The 25,862-nt window shown below is 43.0% G+C and overlaps 1 protein-coding gene and 1 long non-coding RNA gene across 5 annotated transcripts in view; one reads left to right on the top strand and one right to left on the bottom strand.

Annotated features, from left to right (window-relative positions):
* Window positions 1-25,862, top strand: part of MFHAS1 (multifunctional ROCO family signaling regulator 1) — a 97,157-nt gene that overhangs the window by 68,867 nt on the left and 2,428 nt on the right. The window contains exons 2-3 of one of the 3 annotated variants that reach the window (XR_007134000.1): window positions 15,739-15,865; window positions 22,155-22,265. Coding sequence is in view for 1 of the 3 variants with exons in the window: in XM_047772562.1 (XP_047628518.1) it covers window positions 15,739-15,865 (127 nt within the window). In the remaining 2 variants the exon portion in view is untranslated. Of the gene's footprint in view, window positions 1-15,738; window positions 15,866-22,154; window positions 22,266-25,862 lie in introns of those variants that run through there. The other 2 variants (XM_047772563.1, XM_047772562.1) reach the window with 2 other exon arrangements.
* LOC125123183 (uncharacterized) lies at window positions 3,902-24,666 on the bottom strand. Of its 2 annotated transcripts, XR_007134002.1 has the most exons (5): window positions 23,781-24,666; window positions 22,949-23,129; window positions 21,295-21,444; window positions 19,415-19,473; window positions 3,902-6,330 (listed from the first exon to the last, which is right to left on the bottom strand). It is a non-coding gene; the product is annotated as an uncharacterized LOC125123183 (long non-coding RNA). The 2 variants fall into 2 exon arrangements; XR_007134001.1 differs by having other exon boundaries at window positions 22,949-24,666.

Consider the following 25,862-nt stretch of genomic DNA (forward strand, 5'->3'; position numbering starts at 1 on the left):
GGGTGGGGCGGGGGTGTTGGTTTTTAGGGCCTCGTCTGTAGCATATGGAAGTTTCCAGGCTAGGCGTCAAACTGGAGCTGCAGCTGCCAGCCTACACCACAGTCACAGCCATGTGGGGTATTTTTTTTAAGTTAAAAATATTTACTGGACATACTCATACGTGTAGAGTTGTCTGACTCCTTTTACACTGGTTGTATGATATTCTACTATATAAGCTGGTTTTATTTAATCAGTCTCCTGTTGAGATAGCATCTGAGTTGTTTTCAGTCTCTTACTTTAGAAACAGTGCTGAAGTAAATACCCATGACTGTATCCTTTGACATTTATGGGTATATTCAGAGAATAAATATCTTTATTTTTTATTTTTTTTGTCTTTTGTCCTTTTAGGGCTATACCCACGGACATATGGAGGTTCCCAGGCTAGGGGTCTAATCAGAGCTGTAGCCGCTGGCCTACACCACAGCCACAGCAACACAGGATCCGAGCTGCGTCTTCGACCTACACCACAGCTCACAGCAACGCTGGATCCTTAACCCAATGAGTGAGGCCAGGGATCGAACCTACAACCCCATGGTTCCCAGTCGGACCCATTAACCACTGAGCCACGATAGGGACTCCCGAGAATAAATATCTTGAAAGGGAATTGCCAAATTTCTCTCCAGAGAGGAAGTGCAAATTGGTACTTCTTTCAGAAAAGTGTGAAAGTGCTAGATGTTCTTTAGAGCACAGTGCTGCCTTGGAGGTGGATATACTATAAAGGCAGCAATAGGGATTTTAGGGAAGGCATTAAAAAAGTAAGGGCCTTTTAAACTGCTCCTCTAAGGTGCTTGCTTCTCTTTCCAGAAGTTATTTTTGCTCAACCCTCGGTTTTTATGTTTCAGATTAATAAGGATGTGAGGAAGACATATACATTTAATGGACTGCTGTTATATAGCAGGCATTGGGTTAAGTTCCTTGCAAATATCATCATTTAATTCTCATAGCACTCCTATGAGGTATGTGTTTGGCATTAACTATCCACGGTTCACAGATGAAAAAAAAAGAAAAAGGAGGCTTAGAGAGGCTCAGTAACTCCCCCAAGGTCACATGGTGGATAAGTGACAGAGCCAGCTTTCTGACTTTGTCAGAGTACTCATGTTCTTTTTGATATTTCTCCTTCTCTCTTAGAAAATTAGAAATCTCTATCTCTGGCATTGCAGAAAATCTAGGGATGCAGTGAGTGAGGTATAGGAGACTGGTATCACTTATGGTTGAACTATGGATGTGTGCCATTGCTTGTACCTCAGAAGCCCTTTAAATAGATTTGTGGGGTGTACAGAGGAAGTTTGCTGATGGATTATATGGATTGTTCTTAACATCCAAAAGGGCCGTGTTCCCCAAATTCTTCTACCCTGAAGGAGAATCCACATCCTGGGGCGGCAATGCTCTCAATGCTGGCTCGGCTTCCAGATTGGACCATGAAGCCCACGTAACCTACTGTGTGCTGAAATAGTACTGGTGGCCATAATGTCTTGGTACTCTCAGACCACAGCAGAATGCACAGGTGAGGATGTATGGACAGATAAGGGGGTTAGAGCCACAGCAAGGTGCAAAACAGGAGGGCAGTGACTCCCACATCTGTGACCTGGGATGGGGTTCAGGGGCATGGCTGCACCAAAGATACAAGGCAATAGAAAGCTTGCTTAGGTGGAACTGTTAAAAGCATGACTACTAAAAAGGATGGGGCCATTTATTATTTTTGAAAGTCAAATGTGTGTAAGTTGGCAACTGTCTTTACTTTTTGTTTCAATGGCTTTATTAGATTAATAACCTCTGATACAAATGGACTTCAATCAAAGAGCTTGGATATAATTTGTAATTTCTCAGCTCAAGAAATAAGGTGATTTTTCTTCCCATAAAATCCAGGGTAAATTTTCTCACAGGTGGTAGAGATTATTATATGGTACTTATTCATTTTTCTGATCTTTAATCAAAAGTGGTGTAATTTTCAGAGTTCCCCCTGTGGTGCAGTGGATTAATGATCTGACTTGTCTCTGTGGCAGTGCCGGTTCAGTCCCCAGCACTGTGGAGTGGATTAAGGATCTGGCATTGCTGCAGCTGTGGTGTAGGTTGCAGCTGTGGCTCAGATTCGATCCTTGACCCAGGAGCTTCCATATGCCATGGATGCGGTCAAAAAAGAAAAAAAATGTGGTGTAATTTCCACTTGAGGGAAATTAGATGATGGTCTTTTGAGCTAATGTTGTGAATCAGCCACTAGATTACTTTGTTCTTTAAGACTGAAAGGAGCCACTGTCCTTATGTCTTCCTACCCTTAGCCCTCTCTCTTGGAGGTTCGGTGGGGTAGTGGTGGATGAAGTAAAGCTTGTGTCTCATTTCTAAGCGTTAATACTCTTTTTTTTTTTTTTGTCTTTTTAGGGCTACACCTGCAGCATATGGAAGTTCCAGGCTAGGGTCGAATCAGAGCTGTAGTTGCTAGCCTACACCATAGCCACAACAATGTGGGATCCGAGCTGCATCTGCAACCTACACCACAGCTCTTGGCAGCGCTGGATCCTTAACCCACTGAGTGAGGCCAGGGATCACACCTGCATCCTCAAGGATACTAGTTGGCTTCATTAACTGCTGAGCCATAACGGGAACTCCCAAGTGCTAATACTCTGAAGCTACCAATAGGCAAAGAATAATTTCCTCAGATGGAAGAAGCAGCCAAGCTTACAGGTCTCTAGTTCGCTAGAGGTGGGTGGGAGTATATTTACCTTAACCTTGCCATGGATGTCAGCTCTTACACATTGGTCCTTCTGCAGCAGACACTGGTGTGTTTCCATATTATTACCACTTCCTGAAAGTTTATAACCATAAATTATTGGTAACTACTTTGATCTACTAATAGCCATTGGTAGGTAGTCACCTGCTAACTATTATTAGGTATTAGATACTATTTACTATTATTACCATTAGTACTTTCTATATGATTGAGTATATCTTCAGTTTGAGTTTCATCTAATAGAATATATATATATTTTTTACAAATATCACAGTGAAGCACAAATGAAACAATCATATATAACAGCTGAGAAAAATAACTCAGCAAAAAGATGCATGCTTTTGTCACATTTCTGCCTTCTATGGATTTGATCTGAGATTCCAGTTTTTCAGGTTGAAAGTAATAGGATGTGGTAAATGAAATTTATTCTTCCCAGAACCTGTCAAGCATTTTTTTTTGGGGGGGGGGGGTGTAGTCATGCTGTAACACCAATTGTTATTTCCTAGTGATAGTTTAGGTTTTTAATTAACTATAGGGTTTGTTTTGCTTTGTTTTTTAATTGAGGTATAGCTGAGATGTAATTGGCATATAGTAAAATGCACAATTGAAAGTGTACAATTTGATAAGTTTTGATATACGTATATACCCGTAAAACTATCACCACAGTCAAGATGATGAACAATCCATCCTCCTCAGAAATTTCTTCTTATTCACTCCCATTCCTTCCTGTCCAGGCAACCACTGACCTGCTTTCTATTACTGCAGATTTTTTTGCATTTTCTAGAATTATTATATAATGGAATTATACAATGAAATATACAAATACACTTTTTCTTGGCCTGGCTTTGCTTACTCAGCAGTAATTTTTTTTTTTTTTTTGATTCATCTGTGTCATGTATGTTTCCATGGTTCATTCCTTTATATTGCTTAGTGTTTCACTCTATGGATACACCACAGTTTATCATCTCCTCACCTTTTAATGGACATTTGGGTTGCTCCTGGCTTTTGGCTACTTCAGTTGAAGCTGCCATGAATATTTATGTATATATCTTTGATTGGATTTATGATTTCTCTTGGGTAAAAATCTAAGTGTGACTAGCTGGATCACATAGAAGGTATATGTTTTATTAACTTTCCAAGAAATGCCACCAGTGGTGAATGAGAGTTCCAGTTCCTCTATATTCTCACTAATGCTTGTTGCGTTCAGCCTTTTTGTTTAGACATTCTAATAGATGTGAAGTGGTATCTCATTCTGGTTTTGGTTGCATTTCCTTAAAGATTAATGATGTTGAGCATGTTTTCATGTGCTAATTTACCATTGGTACAGTTTGGATAAACATCTGTTCAGACATTTGCCTCCCCCTTTTTTTTATTGGTTAGTTCCTTCTTATTGAGTTTTGACAGTTCTTTACATGTTCTGGATACAAGCCCTTTTATTGGATGTATGCTTTGCCATTCTTTCCTCTCAATCTGCATCTTACCTTGTCTTTTCATTCAGTGTCTTTGGAAGAACATATGTTGTTAACCTCAATGATGGGCTTACTATTTCGAAAGAAACTTATTCTATTCACAGTATCAAAAGTACTTTAAAACTTATAACCACACTTCCACTTTCAGCTAAGGATAGAATAAAAGAGACTGTGTTTACTCTTGCATCTGGAAAAAAATGAAAGAACAAAATATATGATGATTTTTTTGAGGCCCTGAGCATCAGGTGACAAAGGACAATGATCATGAGATACGGGAATGAAATGAAGTGAGTCCCGTTTGCCCCAGCCTAGTGCCTTGAGAGTGCCCAGGCTGTAGTACAGAGAAGGGAGCTGAGACATACCTCCTAATTAAGGGGCCCAGGGTGACTGGTGTTTGCAGGACAGAGAACTAGAGAGGAAAGAGAACTCCAGAGGGTTCTCTGGAAAACCCAGCAGGGTGCTGATCAGCACATGTGTGTGAACAAACTATCTGAGACTGGGGAAAAGAAGGGGGGGTGCTTAGATCTGATTTCCTCCTACCCCATACCCAGAGCACTAAATAACTTATAGTACCTCCACTTCCCTAGTCCCCTTCCCCCACTCTAACCCATTCCAACTATAATTTAGAAGAGGGCGGGGTTTTTTTTTAAGCTACACTTAACAGGTTTCCCTAAGTCTTGTAATTCTTCAAATTTAGAAAACATTTCAAGATGTTGGCATTGGAGTCTCCCCAAATGGATCTTGACTTTGACATGACTTTCTCTTTAGTTCGTAAAAGATGCAAGAACCAGGTAAAACAGAAAAGCAGAGTGGCTTCTGGAGCAGAGCGCTTCCAGTTTCTGTGCCAGGCCTGGCATATGGAGGAGACAGTGATGGGCTGGGAAGTTTGAACACTTGCCCCAGCTGGCCATTTGTGTCCCCTTGGGAAGAAGAGGGGGTAGTCTGTGGCCCTCATGGCCTGAGTGTGCACCCCACTAGTGTCAGATTTGGAACCACATCCCTGAGAGAGCTTGAGAAGCCGCTTTGTAAATGCCGTCAATTTCTGGACTCATCAAATGACCAGTCACTTATTCACCATCATCTCATACCTGCTATGGGCCCGGCACTGCTTTCATTGCTTGGATCCCACAGTGAACAAGAGGAATCCCCATACTTGTGATGCTTACATTCTAGTAGAGGAGACACGCCATAAATTAATACATGTTAGGTGGACAGAAATACCATAAGAAATATAAAAGAGGGGACAGAAAGTGGGTGACCAGGAGGTGGGGGTGCTGTTTATACAGGGGGGTCAGGGAAGTTCTTCTTGAGGTTTTGATATCTGAGCCTGAACAAAGCAGGGATGGGGAAGCTCAGTGATTAGAATGAGGTCGTGAGGTAGGAGTTTGCCCTGCAAGGAGGCCAGTGAAGCCAGGGTAGGAGAAAGGAAATGACATAGGACCCTGTAGATGTGTGAGTGACAGAGGAGGCGGTGGAGGGTCTGAGCCAAGGAGTAATGTGACCTGATGTGCATTGTGAGGGAGCCCCTCTGCTTCAGTGGGGAATGGACTGTGGGGGCAGGGGGTGGCAAGGACCAAGGAGCTGATGACATGGTAGGATGCCAGTGGGTCTGAAGCTGGAACAGGATGCAGCGATGTATTCAGTGTGTGGTGTGAGAGAAAAGGGGAGGGAAAAATGACTCCATTTTTGTTTGTTTGTTTGTTTGTTTGTTTTTTGTCCAAAGTGACTGAAGAACAGAGTGGACGTTCACAGACACAGGGAAACCTGGAAATGGAGTAACTTGGTGGGGGGTGGAGCCAGTGGGAGTCAAGAGTTTGATTTTGGGCACGTCGGTATCCAAGTGACAGTGTTTAATAGGTAGTGGGATCTCGGTGTGATATCCAGGCAAGAGCTCAGGACTGGGGGTGAACTGAGACCATGGCCAAGCAAGCAGACCGAGCTGCCCCCAGAGGTGGCTCTTTCCCCTGATGAAGCCAGTCCTGTTTGGGGGTCTCATACATTCTAATGGGTGTAAACACTTTCATGTTTATTTCTTTTCTTTGTGCTGAGGCTTCATTTGGAAGCCAGCTGTGTACCTCCTTGCAGGAAAAGGTGTATCTGAAAGATAAGAAAAATAAAGACTTACATAATTCAAAAAAAATTCTTTCTTACCCAAAGAATTTTAAGGTTATAGATTTTCATTTGGTCAGACAGTTTCTATGCCATTAACTATTAGGAAAAGAACTACTCCTATTTAAGACTGAAAATGTGATCACTGGTTAAAAAATGCATGTGCATATTTCTCAAAATAAATAACCTAGAGTGGAAAAAAATGCTTTCTTGTTCACAGTTGCAATCTGGGTTTTTGTTTTGTTTGCTTTTTAGGGCTGCATCTGTGGTATATAGAGATTCTCAGGCTAGGGATCAAATTGGAGCTGTAGCTGCTGGCCTACGCCACAGCTTATGGCAATACTAGATTCCCAACCCAGCCCACTGAGAGAGGCCAAGGATTGAACCTGAATCCTCATGGATACCAGTCGGATTTGTTTCCATTGCGCCACCACGGGCACTCCGCTTTTTGTTCGTTTAAACTGGCCTCAGGTCCAGGCTGGATCTTCTGGGAATGAAAACTTGGATGAGGGCAGGGGGGTAGATAAAGAAAAACTCCTGCTGGAAGAGGATCCGGGCTGGAACAGGTTCCCCTGTGGTGTCTGTGGGTCTGACTCTTAAGTTTGTGGGGTTTTTCAGGGCCCTGTAGGGGCTTCTCAGAGAAGCTCCCCCCTCACCCAGAGTAATTCACTCCTCCTCCCCACTACCTTCCTCCAAGGGAAATGAATTTGCAGGAATTGTCATCATCTTGCTTGTTTGGAGACATGAAGCAAAGGATCACTCCTAAGGACTTCAGGTCGTTCCCTAAGTCCTTCAAAATCAGGTCAGTTTTGACAAGGCTGCCTGGTCAGCATTTCAGCTTTCAGTTCAGGTCCTAAAAGTTCCTCCCATTTTCAGCTGAAAGGAGAACGCAGGTTGGAGGGAGGCAGTTTTAGTCTGAAGGCTTTTGGGAAACTGTCTGCATTCACTCCTCTGAGCCTGGAATGGTTTCCAGTAAGAAGTAGGTGACAGGCTATCCAAATAAAGAGTAAGCTTTTGAAAGCACTCCAGTTCAGCGGCATGGGGGCTTTTTTATGATCCTGACTTGCATGTTGAGAGCAGGAAGGCCAGAGCTGGGTTTGGGCTCTGTTCCTCCTCCCTCCCTCCTCGCCTGAGTGCACTTTGATCTGTGAAGCATGTCTCATCCTCAGCCAAGTCGGCTAGAACTTTATCCAGAGCAGGAAAAGGAGAAATATTTTTCCTTTCTTGGGTGGATTTGTATTTATATTAAACCCTTAGCAATGGTGATGGAGCCAAGTGGCCGGCACAGCGTCTGAGGCGAGCTGGAATGAATGAATGGCGGGAAGAGGCAGGGCTATGTTTCCCTGTGTCCCCAGTCAGCTCTGACTTGGGTCAGATCTAGTAAAGGTCAGTAAGGAAAGAGGGTGGTCTAAGACCTCAGAGGCATTTTGCTGAGGGATGTGCTCGTACACAGGGCCATTGATGCAACAGGTCGAGCTGAGCCAGCAGCTGATAGGCTAACCCCAGATCATAACTCCAGTGAGGTATCTGTATGTGTGTGAATGATTGGGTCACTTTATTTCTTTGCATGTCATCACTAAGAGTATAAGCTTGTAGACCACCTCTGAAGCTCAACCTTCTCGTAGTGTGTTACTAATTTACCTCCATGAATCTGTCTATACCTTTTTGGACCAGCCCTTGCCACTTCTCAAGGCTATTTACTTTTTTATTTCTATTTCTTTTTTTTTAATTGAGGTGAACTGATTTAACATTAGGTAAGTTTCATGTTTCCAATATTGTATTTCTTCTATGTATGCTCTACAGTGCTCACCACCCAAACTTTAGTTTCCATCCATCACCATCTATTTGTTCCCCTTTGCCCTCCCTCCATCCCTTTCTCTCTGGGAACCACTATTCTGTTGTCTGTATCTGTGTGTTTGTTTTTATTTATTGCAGCTTGTTCACTTATTTTATTTTTTTACATTCCACATGTGAGTGACATCAGATGGTATCTGTCTTTCTCCGTCTTACTTCAGGGCAGCGAATTTTTACAATAGGCTTACCATCCATATGAAAGCTTTCTTGCCCTAAAGCCCCCTTATTTAAGCTTCAAGTAGTGCCTTGTGGTTCTTTGTTTCTAGGATACAATGTGACTCCTCTTTGGCCATTCTAGAGAAATTTTGTACAGAATCTAAAGACAGGATCTCTTATTCTTGTAATATGGCGATTTGTCCTTTATCTGTGCGAGTCTGAGGAAGTGCTGATACCAAGTGTACTGAACGTTAATATAAAACAATCTTTTATTGTACACCATTGTAGGCACCTCAGATTCTGGCAACGTCCCTGGAGTAATTCTCCTACTTATTAAATTAATAAGTGCCACAGGAGCCAGGTTCACCTGTTGTCCCAGAATGTTTATCCTGGCCCCTAGGAATATTTATTTTGTGTCTGTTGGGGCCTCACACTTCAAAGAGGAATCTTCCCACAGTTTCTTCCTGGCATATCATCCCAGTGCTGCAATGGACACTCGGAGAAGGAAGCTCCTCAGGGACCCTGGGACTCTTTCTGCAGGTGGAGGAAGTCTAGGCAAAAGAGCAGCCTGGAGAAGGAGGTGATGGGGGGGCCTTTTGTTCCACTGCAGGTGATGGAATGGGGGCCTGGGGGGTGGGGAGGGAATTTCAAAGAGCCAAGCATGAGGAAACGGTGGGGAAGAAAGGTACAGAGGATTGCACATGTACAAATAAAAACACACAAAAAGAAAAAGACATTAGGAAAAGGAAATGTAAGCTTGTAATGTGAAGGAAGGAGATTTGCAAAAAAATTTGTCAGCAAAATTTTTACCCCTTGAACTTTTGCCAGATGTTTACTCTGAAGTCCTAGCTCTTTTGATCCGGAAGAGACCTGCATGCTGATCCATCCAAGAGGGGACCCCTGGACCAAATGCCACTCTTTTTGGTGTAGCATACTCAAGATATTTAGTCACCTCCTCTGTCCCTCAAACAAAAAGCTTTTTGTAATTAAATGCAAACATTACTCTGAGGAGAGTCATCCTCTGTCAGGAATTGGGTTAAACAGTGAAAAGCTGGGCCTGTCTGCACCAGATGGAACACCTGCCATAAAAAGAAAAATTCAAAGTATCCGGTCACTTGTGCCTGGCGTCAGGGGCAGGCTTGGCTTCCATTGCATTACTCATCAGGAGCATCTGAGGGCTTTACAGGTTAGCTTCATTGTATGAGTCAGAGAAGAAACTAAGAATGTGGCCTTCGTTTTTCCTTCTGCCTCTGTCACCACTGTCACCACCTTGGAGGATGTTGGGAAGAAGTCGAAGTGCTGAAATTTCATTTGCTCAGGGCAGCCTAATTAATGAGAGGCCATGAAGACTCGCTGAAAATAGGTAGTGAGCTGTATCCTTAGCTCAACGTCATCTCCAAGAACCCCAGCTGACCTGCTTCTGGGGTTCTACAGAACTTGGCTTGTACATTGTACTTTCTTAATGATAAGACTTGACCAATTGTCCACAAGCCTTCAAGGATAGAAGGTCATTTCTGAGTGATTTAAAAAAAAAAAAACAAAGTCGCGGCATTTAGAGTCAAAACTGGACTTGAGAATTCAACACATCTTGGAGCCAGAAATGCCTTTACACTGTCAAATTGCCTAGAACTCAGTGGCTTCCTATATTTTGAAGACTGGCAGGGCTATATATGATGAAAATGAAAACACAGTTCTGAAAGAGATCCACAGTGTAGGGGACCACTGCAGTTTAGGGGACCACTCTCGTGGTCCCAGGACTCCCTACGAGTATATGGTGTGGCCAAGGGCTGGAATGATATCTGTGGGCCCCCCAGCTGACTCCCCAGTGGCTCAGCAGTGTCTCCCAGGGCACCTCTCCAGTTTTGATGGTATCCTAGCTGGCTTCCTCACTGATTCAGCAGCATCCCATGGGATAGCTTTTCAGGGACTCTCAGTTGGTACTCCATCCGGCTTCAGTTCAATAGCATGCTCCCTGCCTTCCCCTCCCAGACAGCTTCCTGGGGAAATTTTCTCACCTAGAGGACAGTTCCCTGCCAGCTTCAGCCAGCTGACTGTGGACCAGTCTGGTCTGGGCAACCCAGCAGGCTTTTCCCCCATTCAGGGGCTGCACCATATCCTATCCATTCAACAAAGTCTAAATCTCAGCTTTGCTGTGGCCTCCTCACACCCAAGTTTTTCTTTCTTGGCTGTTTTTCTTCAGCTGTAGGGTATTCTGTAGAGTTCACTCTTCTTTCCTCTTGGAGTAAATTCTATATAATAGGTTAATAATTATTTATATTAAACCTTACTCTGTGGTTGTCCGACTAGACCCTCACTGATCAGTACAGCCAGCAAATCTTAGCCAGAATTGGAACTAAAGCTATCTGATTCCAGAACTAAACTACTTCGTATTATTTCTCTATGAGCAGAAATTTCGTATACATTAACTTGATTAGTGTTTTAGATTGCATTTACATTTTGTTATTTCCCCCATGTTATTTTTTTAATTTTAATATTTTTAAATTTTTTCTTTTTATGGCTGCACCTGCAACATATGTAACTTCCCAGGCTAGCAGTTGAATTGGAGCTGTAGCTGAGGCCCACACCACAGCCGGGGTAACACTGGGTCCAAAAGTATCTGCGACCTATGCAACAGCTTGTGGCAAATGCTAGATCCTTAACCCACTGAACAAGGCCAGGGATCAAACTAACATCCTCACACAAGCAGCATCAGCTTCTTAACCTGCTATTATTACTATGTTTTTTAATGGAAATGGCTACCAAATATTCTGATAATTAGCAGGAAAAGATGAACTAATTTCATTTATCTCCTGTTTATTAAAAAAAAATGTACCTACAAAACAGAAACAAACTCACAGAACAGATTTGTGTTTGTGCCAAGGGGGAGAGGGAGGGAGGGGGATGCACTGGGAATTTGGGGTTAGTAGATGCAAACTATTACATGGAGAATGGATTAACAATGAAGTCTTGCTGTATAGCACAGGGAACTATATCCAGTCTCCTGGGGTAGACCATGATAGACAATAACATTAAAAAAGTAAAAAAATAAAATAAAATAAGACTTGTTCTGTTCTTCTATAGGGGAAAAACAGCTGATGAGAGTTTGCTAGCCTTTTTTTTTTTTTTTTTAGGGCCCCACCCGCAGCACATGGAGGTTCCCAGGCTAGGGGTCTAGTCAGAGCTGTAGCCACTGGCCACAGCCATGGCCACAGCAACACAGGATCTGAGCTTGCGTCTGTGACCTACACCACAGCTCACAGCAATGCCGGAGCCTTAACCCACTGATCGGGGCCAGGGATTGAACCCGAAACTTCATGGTTCCTAGTCAGATTCGTTTCCACTGCACCACGATAGGAACTCCTTGCTAGCCTTTTAATGCCAGAAATCTTGAGACAGTAATTAAGTCAGTGTAGTTTTTTATAACTTTAATGGGCACCAGGAGACTGTGTAGTGGCCTAATAAGCCTAAGTAGATGCAGGAGTCTATTCATCGGGCTAAATTTCTGCTTCTTCAGGAAGACTGTAAAAACTGCATATGAACAGAAAATCTCCAACAGAAGAGAAAGCATCAGCATTTAAAGCTGGCATCGCCCTTCAGTGTAAAGCAAACTTGGTCTTTTTTTTTTTTTTTTTAATTGACTTGAGCATAAAAATAAACGGATAACCTCAGGACCATTTAATCTTGAATGATCCATTTCACTCCAAATTCATTTGTGTTCCTTGTCAGTTTGTTTCTAATGAGAACGTATATCAAATTTACTTCCTACATAGAAATATTGGTCTCATAATTTTTTTTGTCTTTTTTTTTTTAGGGGTGCACCCATGGCATATGGAAGTTCCCAGGCTAGGGGTCAAATCGGAGCTGTAGCCTCCAGCCTACACCACAGCCACAGCAATGCCAGGTCCGAGCTGCATCTGCGACCTACACCACAGCTCATGACAACGCCAGATCCTTAAACCTACTGAGAGAGGCCAGGGATTGAACCTGCAACCTCATGGTTTCTAGTCTGATTTGTTTCTGCTGTGCCATGACGGGAACTTCCAGTCTCATAATTTTTAATGACTACAGAGAATTCTGTCTTCTGAATGTATCATAGTTTTCCATCATTTCCTCTTTCTTGAATATTTGAGAGGGTTACCAAGCTTTCACTGTTTTATAAATAGGGTTGCTATGAGCAATCACTGTATAATTTTTGTCAGAAAGAAAGGCTCACTTCCTTGAAGCAAGTTCCTAAAAATGGAAATATACCAAGTCACTTGTATATTCCTCCTTACTCTATTTGCAGTGTATTTTATATAAATACAACTTTTTTTTAACCGTTCCTACCAATTTTGGGGATTTTTTTTTTTTCTACCCAGCAGCATATGAAGTCCCCAGGCCAGGGATCAGGTCTTAGCCACATTCGCAGCCTACACTGCAGCTGTGGCAATGCTGGATATTAACCTACTGTACCGGGCTAGGGATAAAACCTGTGTCCGGGGCTCTGGAGACACCACAGATCTCGCTGTGCCACAGTGGAAACTCCTGGAATTGTCTTTTATGTGCTTTTGCTAGAGATGATAGATGTGTAATATATCTAAATTTTTTTTCATTTGAAGTTTTCAAATTTCTGGCGAGGCGTTTTGCATGGTGTTGTGATAATTTATAGTCTAATCCTTGTGTATTGTTTTACTATAGAGAATCTGGGTACTTATATATTCAAGTGAATTCTTTATATTTGGGAGAGTTGGCTTTGAAAAAATCTTATCACTATAAAATAGTGTCAAGAACGTATTTCGATTCCACAACATTTACTTTTCTTATGTATCTAATTTAATCACCACGGTAGTGTTATATGCTGTTAAGAGTGAAGTCATAGTCCAGGGTTCAAATTCTAGCACTGCCTCCTCCTCTTTGTGACTACTGGCAAACACTTAACCCCCGAGCCTCAATTTCCTCTTCTATATAGTGGGGATAATCATTGTTTCCCACTTTATCAGGTTGGCATAAGGACTAAGAGAGAGAATGCATTTATAGAATTAGTGCATAAGTGCTTGATAATTATTAGCTGCTCCAGTGATCATCAGTTTTCTGGGGTTAATTTGATCTTTAATTTGATGTACATGATAGCACATCACTGCCCTCCATTCTGATAATGAATGTTTCTGGTTCTTTTTTTTTTTCTTGTCTTTTTGTGTTTCTAGGGCCACATCTGCAGCATATGGAGGTTCCCAGACTAGTGGTCCAATTGGAGCTGTAGTTGCTGGCCTACATCACAGCCACAGCAACACGAGATCTGAGCCGCATCTGTGACCTAGACCACAGCTCATGGCAATGCCAGATTCTTAACCCACTAAGCAAGGGCAGGGATCGAACCCGTGTTCTCCTGGATGCTAGTCGGGTTCACTAACCACTGAGCCACGACAGGAACTCTGTTTCTGGGTCTTTGAGTCAGCCCTCCTCACACTTCCAGGTCTTTTCCAATCCTCCAAGTCAGTGTTAGTTTGTCCTCCTCCTTCATTCTCTGTCATCTGATAATGACTTCCTTGGGGGCACCAACCACATAGGACCATAGTTCTCTTTTTGTGTACTTGACTTTCTCCAGTGCTGAGACCCTCACACCAGAGGCCTTGCCTTAGCTTCCTGTATCCCCGTGCCTCCTGCAGTTCCTCAGACAGTAAGATCTCCCCATTAGATGCTCAATGAATAGCTGTACTTTAATTTGAAAATCAAGTTTGTGTTAAGGAAATTTGAGACAATTAGCTTCTATTTTAGTAGCTAGCACATGTTATGGACCATTCTTCCTATTGATAGGATAAGGGTCTTTTTTGAAAGGAAAAAGCTGTTTTTCTTATTTTCATCTAGCAGCTGGCAGCTGGGCACATTTTCTTCAATCCTCAGAATCCTGGCCCCATGAGGTAGCTTATTGGAGTACGGGGATGTCGTGGAGCTTGTGAAATGTTCTATTTCTTGCTCAGTCTTCCACAGCATCAAGTGAATTTTTCATATGTATGAAATTCCTCGATGCTTCCAACTGTCATGCTGTTTCAGTGGCTGGCAACGCAGCCAAGAGTAGGACCCAGACAAAACCAGTGACCTGGTGCTGTGTGACACTGGGAATCTGGGGTGAGGGGCACTAAAGCTCTTGGTTTAATAGAAATTGATAACCAGTGCTTAGTAGTCAACTGCAAATTATTTCATATTTTCTGGCAAACTAGTCTTTTTCTCAACAAAACCTACAGTATAACCAGCAAAGAAGCCAGATGTACAGGACCCGGTGTGTGGGAGGGAGGGGGGTAGGGGGGGGGCTTGACATCTACATTTGTTATCCCTGGCAATCAGGCTGCTGCAGGCAGAAGGAGCAGAGGTCTGAGTGAAACTTCAACCAGGAGATAGTTCTCAGAGGAAACCAAAAATTCCCAGTCTGGGCTTGAGCCTTGGGAGTAGTCTTAGGATGGAAAGTAGAAATTGAAAATAGCAGATGAGGAAGCAGGGGAGAACGGTGCAGGTCTGGTTGTTGAGAACATCATCCTGGGGTAGTTCTAGCCCCATGGTATGTGGTGGATCGGTTGGCTTAAAGCTCTCTTTGGGTCTCTGAGCAAATCTGTTTAAACTCAGAGAGCTTCGGACTTGTAAAGCGGTATTTGGACTGGATGACTTCCAGGCTTGTCTGCTGTAACAGAAAGGGCAGGGTGCTACAAGTAAGCAGACAGTAGGGAGGAAACTAAGAAACGGAAGGCATCGCTGCTCTTAGGAATTTGATGATCTGGTTGGAGAGACTGTATCCAGGGCAGGCAGCATATGCAGATTTCTTTTGGGTCTTGCAGTGATCCAGTAAGTGAATGATCTGTTTTGCGAGCCCCCGTCACTCGTGAGATAGCAGTGTGTTGGTCCTTTCAAATCTGCACACATACCTGCACCGGAAGTCCTCTTGCCCACATGAAGCTGGGCTGTTTACCTCGATACCACACCTGTAGCTGGCTGTGTTTCCAGGTCATTAATGCAGGGCTTTTGTTGCAAGGCTGCTGCGCCTCCCATCTGCCCCAACCCTAATTAGGGATCTTGGCTCAGCTTGCTGAGATATCGAGATAATGATCTCTGGAGCCTGTCTGTGGAAAGGAAGGTGAGGAGAATAGTGGCAGATGCTTTGTCTGGAATGATGGCCTTCCTACCATCACCATTAGAACATTCTCCATGGTGACAGAGATGAGAATTAAGGCAGCGCCTGTAAGAGCAGGGCCAGGTTGGCTCTGGTTGCACATTTGTTCTCCGGCTCCACCATCTGCAGACCCCTCGCTTCCTCCCTGCCTGCCCTGCTCTCCCCCTGCAGCGCAGGATTTCTCTCTAATATGGTCCCATTTTTTGAAGGCAGATCTCACTAATGCATTTTTCTCTCTCCACCTGCAGGGGAGTTGCTGAGTCAGCCCAGACCAGAAGGAGTGGCAGAGATCATCTGCCCCAAGAATGGCAGTGAGCGAGTGAATGTTGCCTTGGTTTACCCACCCACACCGACTGTGATCAGCCCCTGTTCCAAGTGAGTTCTGAGTGCCTAGCCCCTGTCTCTCACTCCAGAGCCTGCAGTAGTTTGTAAGAACCAAAAGCTAAGTTAAGGTACCTTTCCACAAACCTTGATAAGCTCCCCCAAGATAGACCTAATTATCTTAGCAACAGCAAAATCATGGCTTATACAACAAACTGAATTCTCCTTTTTTGTTATCTTTTTTTTTTTCTGATAAAAGAGCATTTTTAAACAGCTTTCTTGAGCTATTTTTCACATATTATGCAGTTGTTTAAAGTATATTTGCACATATATAAAACCAAAAAGAGCTTTTTTTTTTTTTTGATGGAGAGTCTAAATTCTGTCACTGTAGAATTAAGGAGGCTGTTGCTTCAGGAAAAAGTGAGGGCTCATTAAATAAGAAAAGCTGGCAGGAAATGTGTAGTGAATCCTTTTTTCCTGTGGGTCTCTGATTCTCTATCAATCCTTGATAATCAGAGGCTGTGTAGTTTGCTCCCACCTTCTCCAAAATGGGCTTAAAGACATAGAATGCATACATGTGAACTAACTTTTGGGTAGAGTGTTAACTTAGTGTTAAATTCAGATGAAAAACTGAGGTAAAACTCATCTGTTTGGTTTTTTTTTTCCCTGTAGTGTTAAGAACTAAAGAGGCCACTTTTAGACTGAGACGAAATACCTTTTTATTGCAAATCTTGAAAAGTAGCAGCCCTTGGTCTTCTTGGACCTCTTTTTACCTGGATGACATCCACGACGTATTTGTGCAGGAAACTTCTGGTTTTCTTCCTAGTTGACCACACAGAATGATTTTTTTTTTTCTTTCGTTTTGTTTTTTAAATATCTAAGCTTTTTATAGGGAGGTTTTTTAAGGTAATGTGCACATAGAAGTTCACATTTGAGAATAGTGACCTGTCCTGGCATCTTGGGAAACTTGCTATCAGGCTGCATTCCTGAGAGGTGTGTGTGATAGGAGCTCCTGTCTCTATTCCTCCAAGTGTCAGCTTTCCTGCCCTTGGTGTGCTCTCTGCAGGATCGGGGGACTACAGGGGCTTTTTCATTCATTAGCTGCTGCCCCTCTTCTCCAAGCTGGGTCATTAGACAGAACATCCCTAATCCATCTTTGCTGGGAAACATCACTAAACACCCAAGGGAGACTCTTATCTAATGCTCTTCTATTGAGAATGCTTTTTAAGGTAACGTGCACATAGTATAATTCATCACTAATATGACCCTTGTGACACTGTGAGACCTTGAAGTGCTTCTTAGGATTACATAGTAACTTCACATGAACCAGAACATACCCCCGTCCTGAACAACAGAAATGTTCCCGTTCTTTGAATGGTGGTACATGGGTCTCTTTCTTTCAGATACGCAGAGACTAAGGATAAAGGGACTGTTACAGAAACAGCAGGGTCTGTCAGTGATTTTTCCTTCTTTTCTTTTCTTTTCTTTTTCTTTTTTTGGCTGAGCCCACAGCATGTAGAAGTTCCCAGACCAGGGATCAAACCTGCACCACAGCTGTAACCAGAGCCACAACCAGAGCTGGATCTTTAACCCACTGTGCTACCAGGGAATTTCTTAGAAACAGGAGGATCTGGAATGGAGGGAAACAGTTGTTCAGTAGGCTCTGCATGGGTACAGATATTCCTCAGCCAGGAGAGATGGTAACCTCTTGTTTTGCCACAGCTGCATGGCATTTAAGAAGTGAGATAGAAGTAGGAGTTAAAATACCCATTTGCACGAGAAAGCACAGTGACGCTAAGCCAGTGTTATCAGTGTTTGCTTATGGGCTTTTTGTTGTGCTGCCACAGAGGGACATTTCTACCAACCTACAGAAATGCTCTCACTTCCTCTCTCTCCCAGTTTATCATACCTAAAATGAACAAGTAGTGTAAGGTCTTGCATAATCAGAGCCTCATGGCCTGGGACATCTAGATGCTGGAGGGCATCCCTTTAGGGGTTGAACTACTTTTGACCTAGCTGTGAGTAGTTTCACTTTGAAATGGATTTTTAAAAAATGGTCTCATACAATGGATGGCAGGTTTAGAGGGCAAGTCTCAATTCTAAATGAAGGAGTATTGTTGAGAATAAAATGAAAACATAATCCAGGCCCTGCACAGCCCAGTGGGAGCTCTGATGTACAAGTAGATGGCGGTGTATGGGAAGTGGGAGACTTGCAGGCTGATGAGGAAAGCTGTCCCAGGAGGTGGTCATTAGGTCAACACAGCTTGAGCCTGAGCCTGAGAGTTCCTGAGAGTTAGTTTTGGAGTTTCGGTAGGCAGTAGAAATTTGGAGACTGGAGCTATTGCCCTGGCTTTGCAACTCCTGCTTCAGTTAACTTAGGCAGATCACTGGAGAGTGATATTTTACTCCTCTCTCATCCCCTAAACTGCAGGTCAATGGTCAGGATCAGGCTTTCTTGATCAGGCATGTGTATTAGAATTTCCAGGGCCAGGCTCTAGCCATTAAGAAAACAAGAGTCATGCGGATAACTGTCACATGTGGGTGCCTGTTCTGCTGAGATCCCCTCTGTGGCTTCCAGGGTGACCTTGCTGGCCAGTGAGCCTCATTTTCATATCATTATTCTTAATTATTAATTATCTTAAATAATTATACCAGGATGATAGGCATCAACCAGGTAAACCAATATTATCACCCTACTTTTAGGTCATTGACCTAGATCTTACAGGTGTTTCTAAAAAGGCATTCCAAGCTCTTCTTTGACCAGCTGAGCGGTCAACTGAGACATGTCATTAGCGTCTGCCTTTGACCACATGTAAAATAATGGTGCTACTACTATGCATTTTTTAAGGAAAAACCATTATGACTCTTAATTGATTGGATCTTCCTTGTGAATTCCAAGCTTTTCTATTTCTCATTTAAAAAAAATTTCAAGGTGTTTTTATTCCCCTAGAGAGAGCGAGAGAGTAAAGGTAAACAGTGATTTAAAAACAAAACAAAGCCATGACTTCCTCTCATAATTCACCTTGGATGGTGAAGTCCCTCAGCATTCCACTGGGAAGAGGTTATGTGAATTGAATGAAATCCTTGTCCTTCAGCATCTCACCCTCCAGAGAGAAACTTAGCAGCTGAGTGACTTCTCAACCCCTTTTCTGATTATCAGATAGAAATATGAGTCATTTCCATACCTTGGCTATCCTGGGCTGATTTTCAAGGATATTTGCTTTTGAGATGAGATGAAAATTCATCTGGTAGCAGATTTGTTGGGTTGCTTTGAAAGATTATGACTTCCTTAAGGATATAGATTCTGCCTCGTACATTTTTTTAAAAAAACCTTGCTCATTCAATGATGATTCTTCCTATATTCACATAGCTATGCTACTGTCACCACAGTCTCATTTCAGAACATTTTCATCATTCTAAAGAGAAATTTCATGCCCATCTGAGGTTACCTATGCTTAATATAACACCTAGTTCTGTGCTGACAGTAATTATTTTTAGTGCCACTTTCAGGGATGGTTTTAAAACTGACAGCACTAACGGCCTGAAACTAGCCAGAACATAGACGGGGACTTGAACCCACAGTTTTAAATCAGAATCACTCACCTGATGTCTGGACTCACTGAGGTTCAGGTTCTTCATTCCTCCACACAGAAGGAGTTCAGCTAGAGACATAGTGATAGGCAAGAAATAGATTTATTAAGATAGGAAGCTTGTGATAGATAAAAGCTGGCAGGCAAGGAGGCTCTGCCCCAGGATCCTGTGGGCTACAGTTTTATTATCCAAGGGAAGTAGGGGTCGGAAGCTCCTCCTTAGTATCCATATCCAGTAAGATGTGTATTCAAATCAGCAGAAGGGTGGTCCTCAACTCCTACCCTTGGTCTGAATCTGAATGTAGGCCTCATCCCATGCCCCACCCAAAGTCTCCTGCCTTCACTAGTCAAGCAAGCCTGCCTCATTCTGATGGCCTTCTTCAGCAGTTACTTTTTTATTTTTTGGATTTTTGGCTTTTAGAGCCACACCCATGGCATGTGGAGTTCCCAGGCTAAGGGTCAAATTGGAGCTACAGCTACTGGCCTACACCAGAGCCACAGCAACTTGAGATCCAAGCTGAGTCTGGGACCAGCTCACGGCAACGCCGGATCCTTAACCCACTGAGCAAGGCCAGGGATCGAACCCGCGTCCTCATGGATGCTAGTCGGGTTCGTTAACCGCTGAGCCATGACGGGAACTCCCTGAGCAGTTATTAACTTACAGTGATCTCCCAGCATCCCCTAGATTTCCCTATCTATGATCCTTTATTGGGACTTCTACAACTACCCATGCCTACTCCATCCCTATCAGTTTTGCTGGTGTTGGTATTAAACAATTTGTGAGTTTTAAAGAAATTCATATGCACACTTGTTATCCCTGGTCCAATTCAGTCTAAAGGCAGCAAATTAATGTGTACCCTCCCAACTGCCAGCCCCTTGTTTATTGGAAAATAGAAGGGAAATGGCATTTCTTGGAGGGAAGTCAGCCTCCTTTAGAACTTTCTCTTAAAAAAAGTATAAGTAGTAATTTTTTCCAAGCATGGATTTTATTTTTTAGAGCAGTTTTAGGTTTACGTGAAAATGAAGACGGTACAGAGAGTTCCCATTTACCCCCTGCCCTCGCCACACTCACAGCCTCCCCCACCATCAACATTGGTTACACGCGATGAACCTACATGGACACATCTTATCATCCAAAGTTTATGCTTTACATTAGGGTTCACTCTTAGTGGTGTGTGTTTCATGGGTTTAGACAAATGTAGAATAACATGTATCCTTCATTACAGTGTCACACACAATACTTTCATTGCTTTAAAAATCCTGCGTCCCCCCCTTTGTCCCTCCCTCCCCTCTTAACCCCTGGCAACACTGATTTCTTTTTTTTAAGCTTTACTGAGGTATGATTAACAAAACTGTAAGATATTTAAAGTGTATATTGTGTTGTTGATACCTGTATATATCATGAAGACTCCCACCACACAGAAGGAGTTCAGCTAGAGACACAGTGATAGGCAAGAAATATGTGAGAAGAATGTGTTAATTAACACATTCTTCTCACATATTTATCCTTCAGAATTTGAGTGGCAGCCTAACTGTCCCTTGGACATTAGGGACAAGCAAACCTATACTTTCAGTGGGAAAAAGAGAAAGTAGGATCATTTTTTAACATTTACTTTTAAAATTTTTATGTATGACTTCTCATCTCCATCCTGTTGCTGTGCAGGTTGAGATGCTTAATATTCCAATTCAGAAAGAAGTGTGAACTCCTTTACCATTTGCCTTTTTTTTAGATACCTGATAGAATATATCTCTTTCTCATTTCCAAAGAGATTTGTCTGATTTACCAATTAAAGCGTAGAGTCTTAGAAACTGCCACTTAACTCAATTTATCTATTGATTTTCATTTCAAGACAGAATCCAAAGTTTAGCATATGAAAATTTTTTTTTTTTTACCTTAAGACATACTGGAATGCAACCCATATTCTTCCATGTGGTTTCTTAATGGACTGGTCCTTGAACATACAGGAAATGGAAATGTATCATTTTTATTTCCTGACGGTTGCCATCTCTCTTGTGGTGCTACATGTCTGTGGCACGGTGGGACTGAAAAAGGAAGTTAATTTTGATTTTGGCAGATCATGTGTTACAGAATTTTAAAAAATGGTCTGGTTTGAAGATTGTTGGGCAAAGCTTTCTTCCTTTCCAGAAAGGGCAGCTAATAATAAAAGGCAAGGCTAACACTGCATTTCAGAACTACTTTTTAAACTTGGATTATTGCACATATACTGTGTTTCAATTCAAGTAAGATTCCTGCTAAGAATTCTCCAATGTATAGTGATTACTTTGCATAGGACTTTCGGCAGTCACATTGTGATGACATGAGAATATTTAAGATCAATTCATATAAGCCTTTTGCAAAAAGTAGTATAAAGATTCTGTGGCCTTTATCTCACCGAATAAATCAGGTGAATTATGTTTAACTCCACTCAGATTAGTATGGAATTGATTTAAAAAAGAATTTTTTTAAGGATTGAATTTAGCTTTATCACAGTGGAGAATTTTGCACTGATCTCAGAATTTTGAACCATGAAGAGTGGGGGTGGGATGGGATTTCAGAAGGAAAGTAGGCTTTAAATGTGGAGGTTGCCTGTGGGGTGTATCACATTGATTTGCATTGATATGTTTTGTTCTTTGTAAGAATAAGACAGCTCATTGCCCTGCTACTTTTACAGGCTGGGGCTAATAGTGTTTCTTTGATTATTTAGTCTCCCGTCAGCCACATTGATACTGGAATTTGTTCCCTCTCTGCTTAGGTATCTGCATACTTTCTTGGACAATTAAGTGGAAAAGATAGTGCTTCTTTCCCTTATGCCATCATTTTTACTGTCCCCAATCTGTGACTTTAGGAGCACCAATTTTTAAGGGTAAGTCTCTGGGAAGCAGAGAGCATTTCTTAAAATAGGTGAGGACTTCCTAAAGGCCTTGGTGAGTTTAGGGAAAAAAGGGGGTTGGGATGGGTTTGGGATGAAGAGATTCCAAAGAGCAGGACATTTTAAGATTAGAAATCTTTTACTTGTCCAGAATCAAGATTTATTTAGGAATTAAGAATAAGAAAACTGCTCAATTCTTTGGCTCAATTTAGTATAATGTATATATCGGTAACCTTAGATTCTTTTTGGAAAAAAAAAGTCATTAAAAAAATGTACTCTACTGTTATTTAAGAATATAACATCAGGATAAGCCCAAGTTGATTAATACAACAAACAGCTTTTTAAAAGCAGTGTTTATATTTCTTTTCTTTAAGGCATTTTGATAGGCTCTGGAGTTATGCTTCCTGAGTTTGAATCCTCCGATTTGCTAGTGCTGTAACAAGTGCAGATTTAAGGAAGCACTATCTCATGGGGTTGTTCTGTGCATTTAGAGACCATTGTAGGGGAAGCCTTCAGCATTAGTCCTTACACAGAATAAGTGGCACTTGATAAATCCGGTTGCCGTTATTTTTACTAGAAACATAAGCAGCATACACTGGGGATGGCGTACAAAGGTAGTAATAAAAATTTCAAAATGCAAATATACATGCTAGAGTCTAATCCACTCACTGACTTACCTAGGATTGCATAGCTCATTGGTTGAGGTGTCTACACAAGGCAGGTAAACGCGTGTATAGGAGAGAATGTTGCTTCACCTTCACATCCACCACCACAAAGCGGTCAAGGTGAAGTACATGATGATCTATTTATGAGGCCACCTGCAGTCTCTGAGTAAACATCAGTCTCTAACCCGTCTTTCTGGAACAAAGAGGACATGAGTGGGATCATTCATATTGAGGTTGAAAATGCCCAGTGCCTGGACAGACTTTGTATAGTGTGGGAGTGGAAAATCAGAGATACACTAAGGCCGACAGATCAGGAAATGACTGCTGTGGGGAAAAAAAAGTGTATTACAGTTCCTTAGAGGAAGGGGCACACCATGCCATGGGGGGGGGGGGCTGCCCAGGGAAACACCTGTGTGGCCAGGGGCCAGCGGGAGAGGAAAGTGTGAGTAGGAACCTGCATTGTGGTTTTTGCGGGAGGTACAGGCAAGGCAGGGGAGAAGGCATAGGATGGGCCAGTTTGGATAGTTTCCATGGACTCGGGGGCATAAAGACAGTCCCCACGTTGTCTGGAGCGTGGCCCTGGCATGATTAGGGTAGATGGACTGCAGCCTGGAGTGTGAGAGCTTGATAAAGCAGGTGGTTGGGGGTGTGGGCTCTGGATTCACTGGTTTGCAGTTGAGAAGCACAGTCACACTTAGGTTGTTGACTCTCTCTGGGGACTAGCTGGCTGATGCTGGGAGGGGCATTCCGCCAGGGTGGGCGAGGCCCTGGGGGTCAGAATTTCAGAATACAGAAAAGACTTGCTTAATGGTATAGCTTCCTTTTCAGCCTAAGCTCCACATACCTTGAATGCTTTTGCCGCATCCTAGGAAGAGCAGGTTCCATAGCCTGAGAGGAGGCTGGGCTGAGCCTCCCCATACCGACCTTTCCTTCAGCTCCAGGCCTCTGTCTTCATCATCCTAGCTGGCAGCTCCCTTGGATGTTCTGTAGGCTCCACAGGTGTGCGTTCTGTCTTCCTCCCCCAGGGCTCTCCACGGTCTGTGCCTCTTGTCTCTGGGGGTGACATAGCCTGGCACCATCTCCTAGGCTGGGAGTCTGTCCATTCAACACCTCCTTTTCTTCCCTCCCATAAGCAGCATTCCACTAAGAACTGGTACCCCATCTTAGCAGTGTGTCTCGAATGAGGGAATTCAACTACCGAACTTTCTCTTCAGCCTGTGCTTTCATCCAGGTCCTCCTGTCTCTGCCCTAAGACTGAGTCTCAACTGGCATCTTCCTCCCTAGTCTTTTTGGCTTTCTATCCAATGCCATCTTTCAACATCAGACCCCATCACTTCTCTTCCTACTTTAAAAGCCCTGAATGACTTCCTGCTGATTAGGGGCTCAAGTTCAAAATCCTAGGCACGACACACAAGGCTTCCCCATCGGACCCCACCACCCTTCTGATGTGTGACACCACCTTACTGTGGGAGGGTTAGCCAGGCTTAAGCTCTGGCTGGCTCTCAGTTCACCACTAGCTGCTTCATATGTCGTTTTTGAGAAGCCATCCTCAGCCCTTCTAACTGTAATCAGCCATTCTTTCCTTCACATCTCCTTTTTATACATCTCCTTATGAAGAGATGGTAGTGATCACTACTCCTTATGGTAATAATCTCATAGTACCTGGGCTGTTTTTCTGCCTGTGACTTTTTCATCACATCTTTTTTTTTTTTTTTTTGCCTTTTCTAGGGCCAATTCCTGCGGCATATGGAGGTTCCTAGGCTAGGGGTCTAATCGGAGCTGTAGCCACTGGCCTACGCCAGAGCCACAGCAATGTGGGATCCGAGCCGCATCTGTGACCCACACCACAGCTCACAGCAACGCTGGATCCTTAACTCACTGAGCAAGGCCAGGGATCGAACCCATAACCTCATGGTTCCTAGTCGGATTCATTAACCACTGAGCCACGACAGGAACTCCTTCATCACATCTTATTCCTCATTCATTCAGCAGATCTTTGTTGAGTATTTGCCCTCTACTAGGCATTAGGCCAAGCATTGTGGGTACAGAAATAACTGAGACCCTCAAGAATCCAGTAGAAATGGGAATCAAAGGCACAACCAGACAAACTTGTGTCTGATTCCAATTGAAACATGACACCTCCAGCAACAAGTGTATCGAAGTCCTGTAGGCACAGAGACGAAAGCACTCTGCCAGAAGAATCGGGAAAAGTTCCAGGAAATAGCATTTGAGGTGGATCTTGATGAGGGCAAGTTTGAAATGGAGGCATAGTCAGAGGCGGGGAGGCTTGTGATCAATGCTTTTTTCCCTTACGTGCCTAAACAGGAAAAAATGACATCCATGTGCAGAATGCTCAAACCAGTTTTCCTTTTTTCCCTTTGAACACTGGGGTATTCCCTCTAGCTGTCCTTGATTACATATGCTTGTGTTTCTCAGTCTTACGAGTGGCTCAGGGGAGCAGACAGCCAGACACAACTGTCTGCCTTTCCCCAGGTTTGCTAGAGTCAGTAAGAAAAGCATATGCATAGCACCTCTCCCACTCAGAGCCAGAACTCGCTCCACCAGCATTAACCACTTGGCTGGCATGCGTGTTTTCACGCTGCCATCCTCCTTATGGTTAGATTAATTATGTTATTACTTGAATTTGAGGCAGTTTTCAAAACTTTCTCTACTGGGAAGTTTAATATATTAATAGGCCTTCAAAATGTCCACATGGCCAAGTGCCAGAGAAATGTGAAACTATCCCCAGGGCCCCAAATAGTCCAGTCTTCCTTTCAGTCGTCAAGCATACTTTGGCGTCAAATAACCCTCTTTAAAGGGCCCGGCCCTGCCGCTCACTGGTGTGTGTGCCCTTGGGGAAGTTATTTAACCACTTGGACCTTAGCTCCTTTCTTGGTGAATGCAGAATAAGGGAAAGCTTACCTGA

The sequence above is a fragment of the Phacochoerus africanus genome, chromosome 3, assembly GCF_016906955.1.
Source record: "Phacochoerus africanus isolate WHEZ1 chromosome 3, ROS_Pafr_v1, whole genome shotgun sequence".
Classification (NCBI taxonomy): domain Eukaryota; kingdom Metazoa; phylum Chordata; class Mammalia; order Artiodactyla; family Suidae; genus Phacochoerus; species Phacochoerus africanus.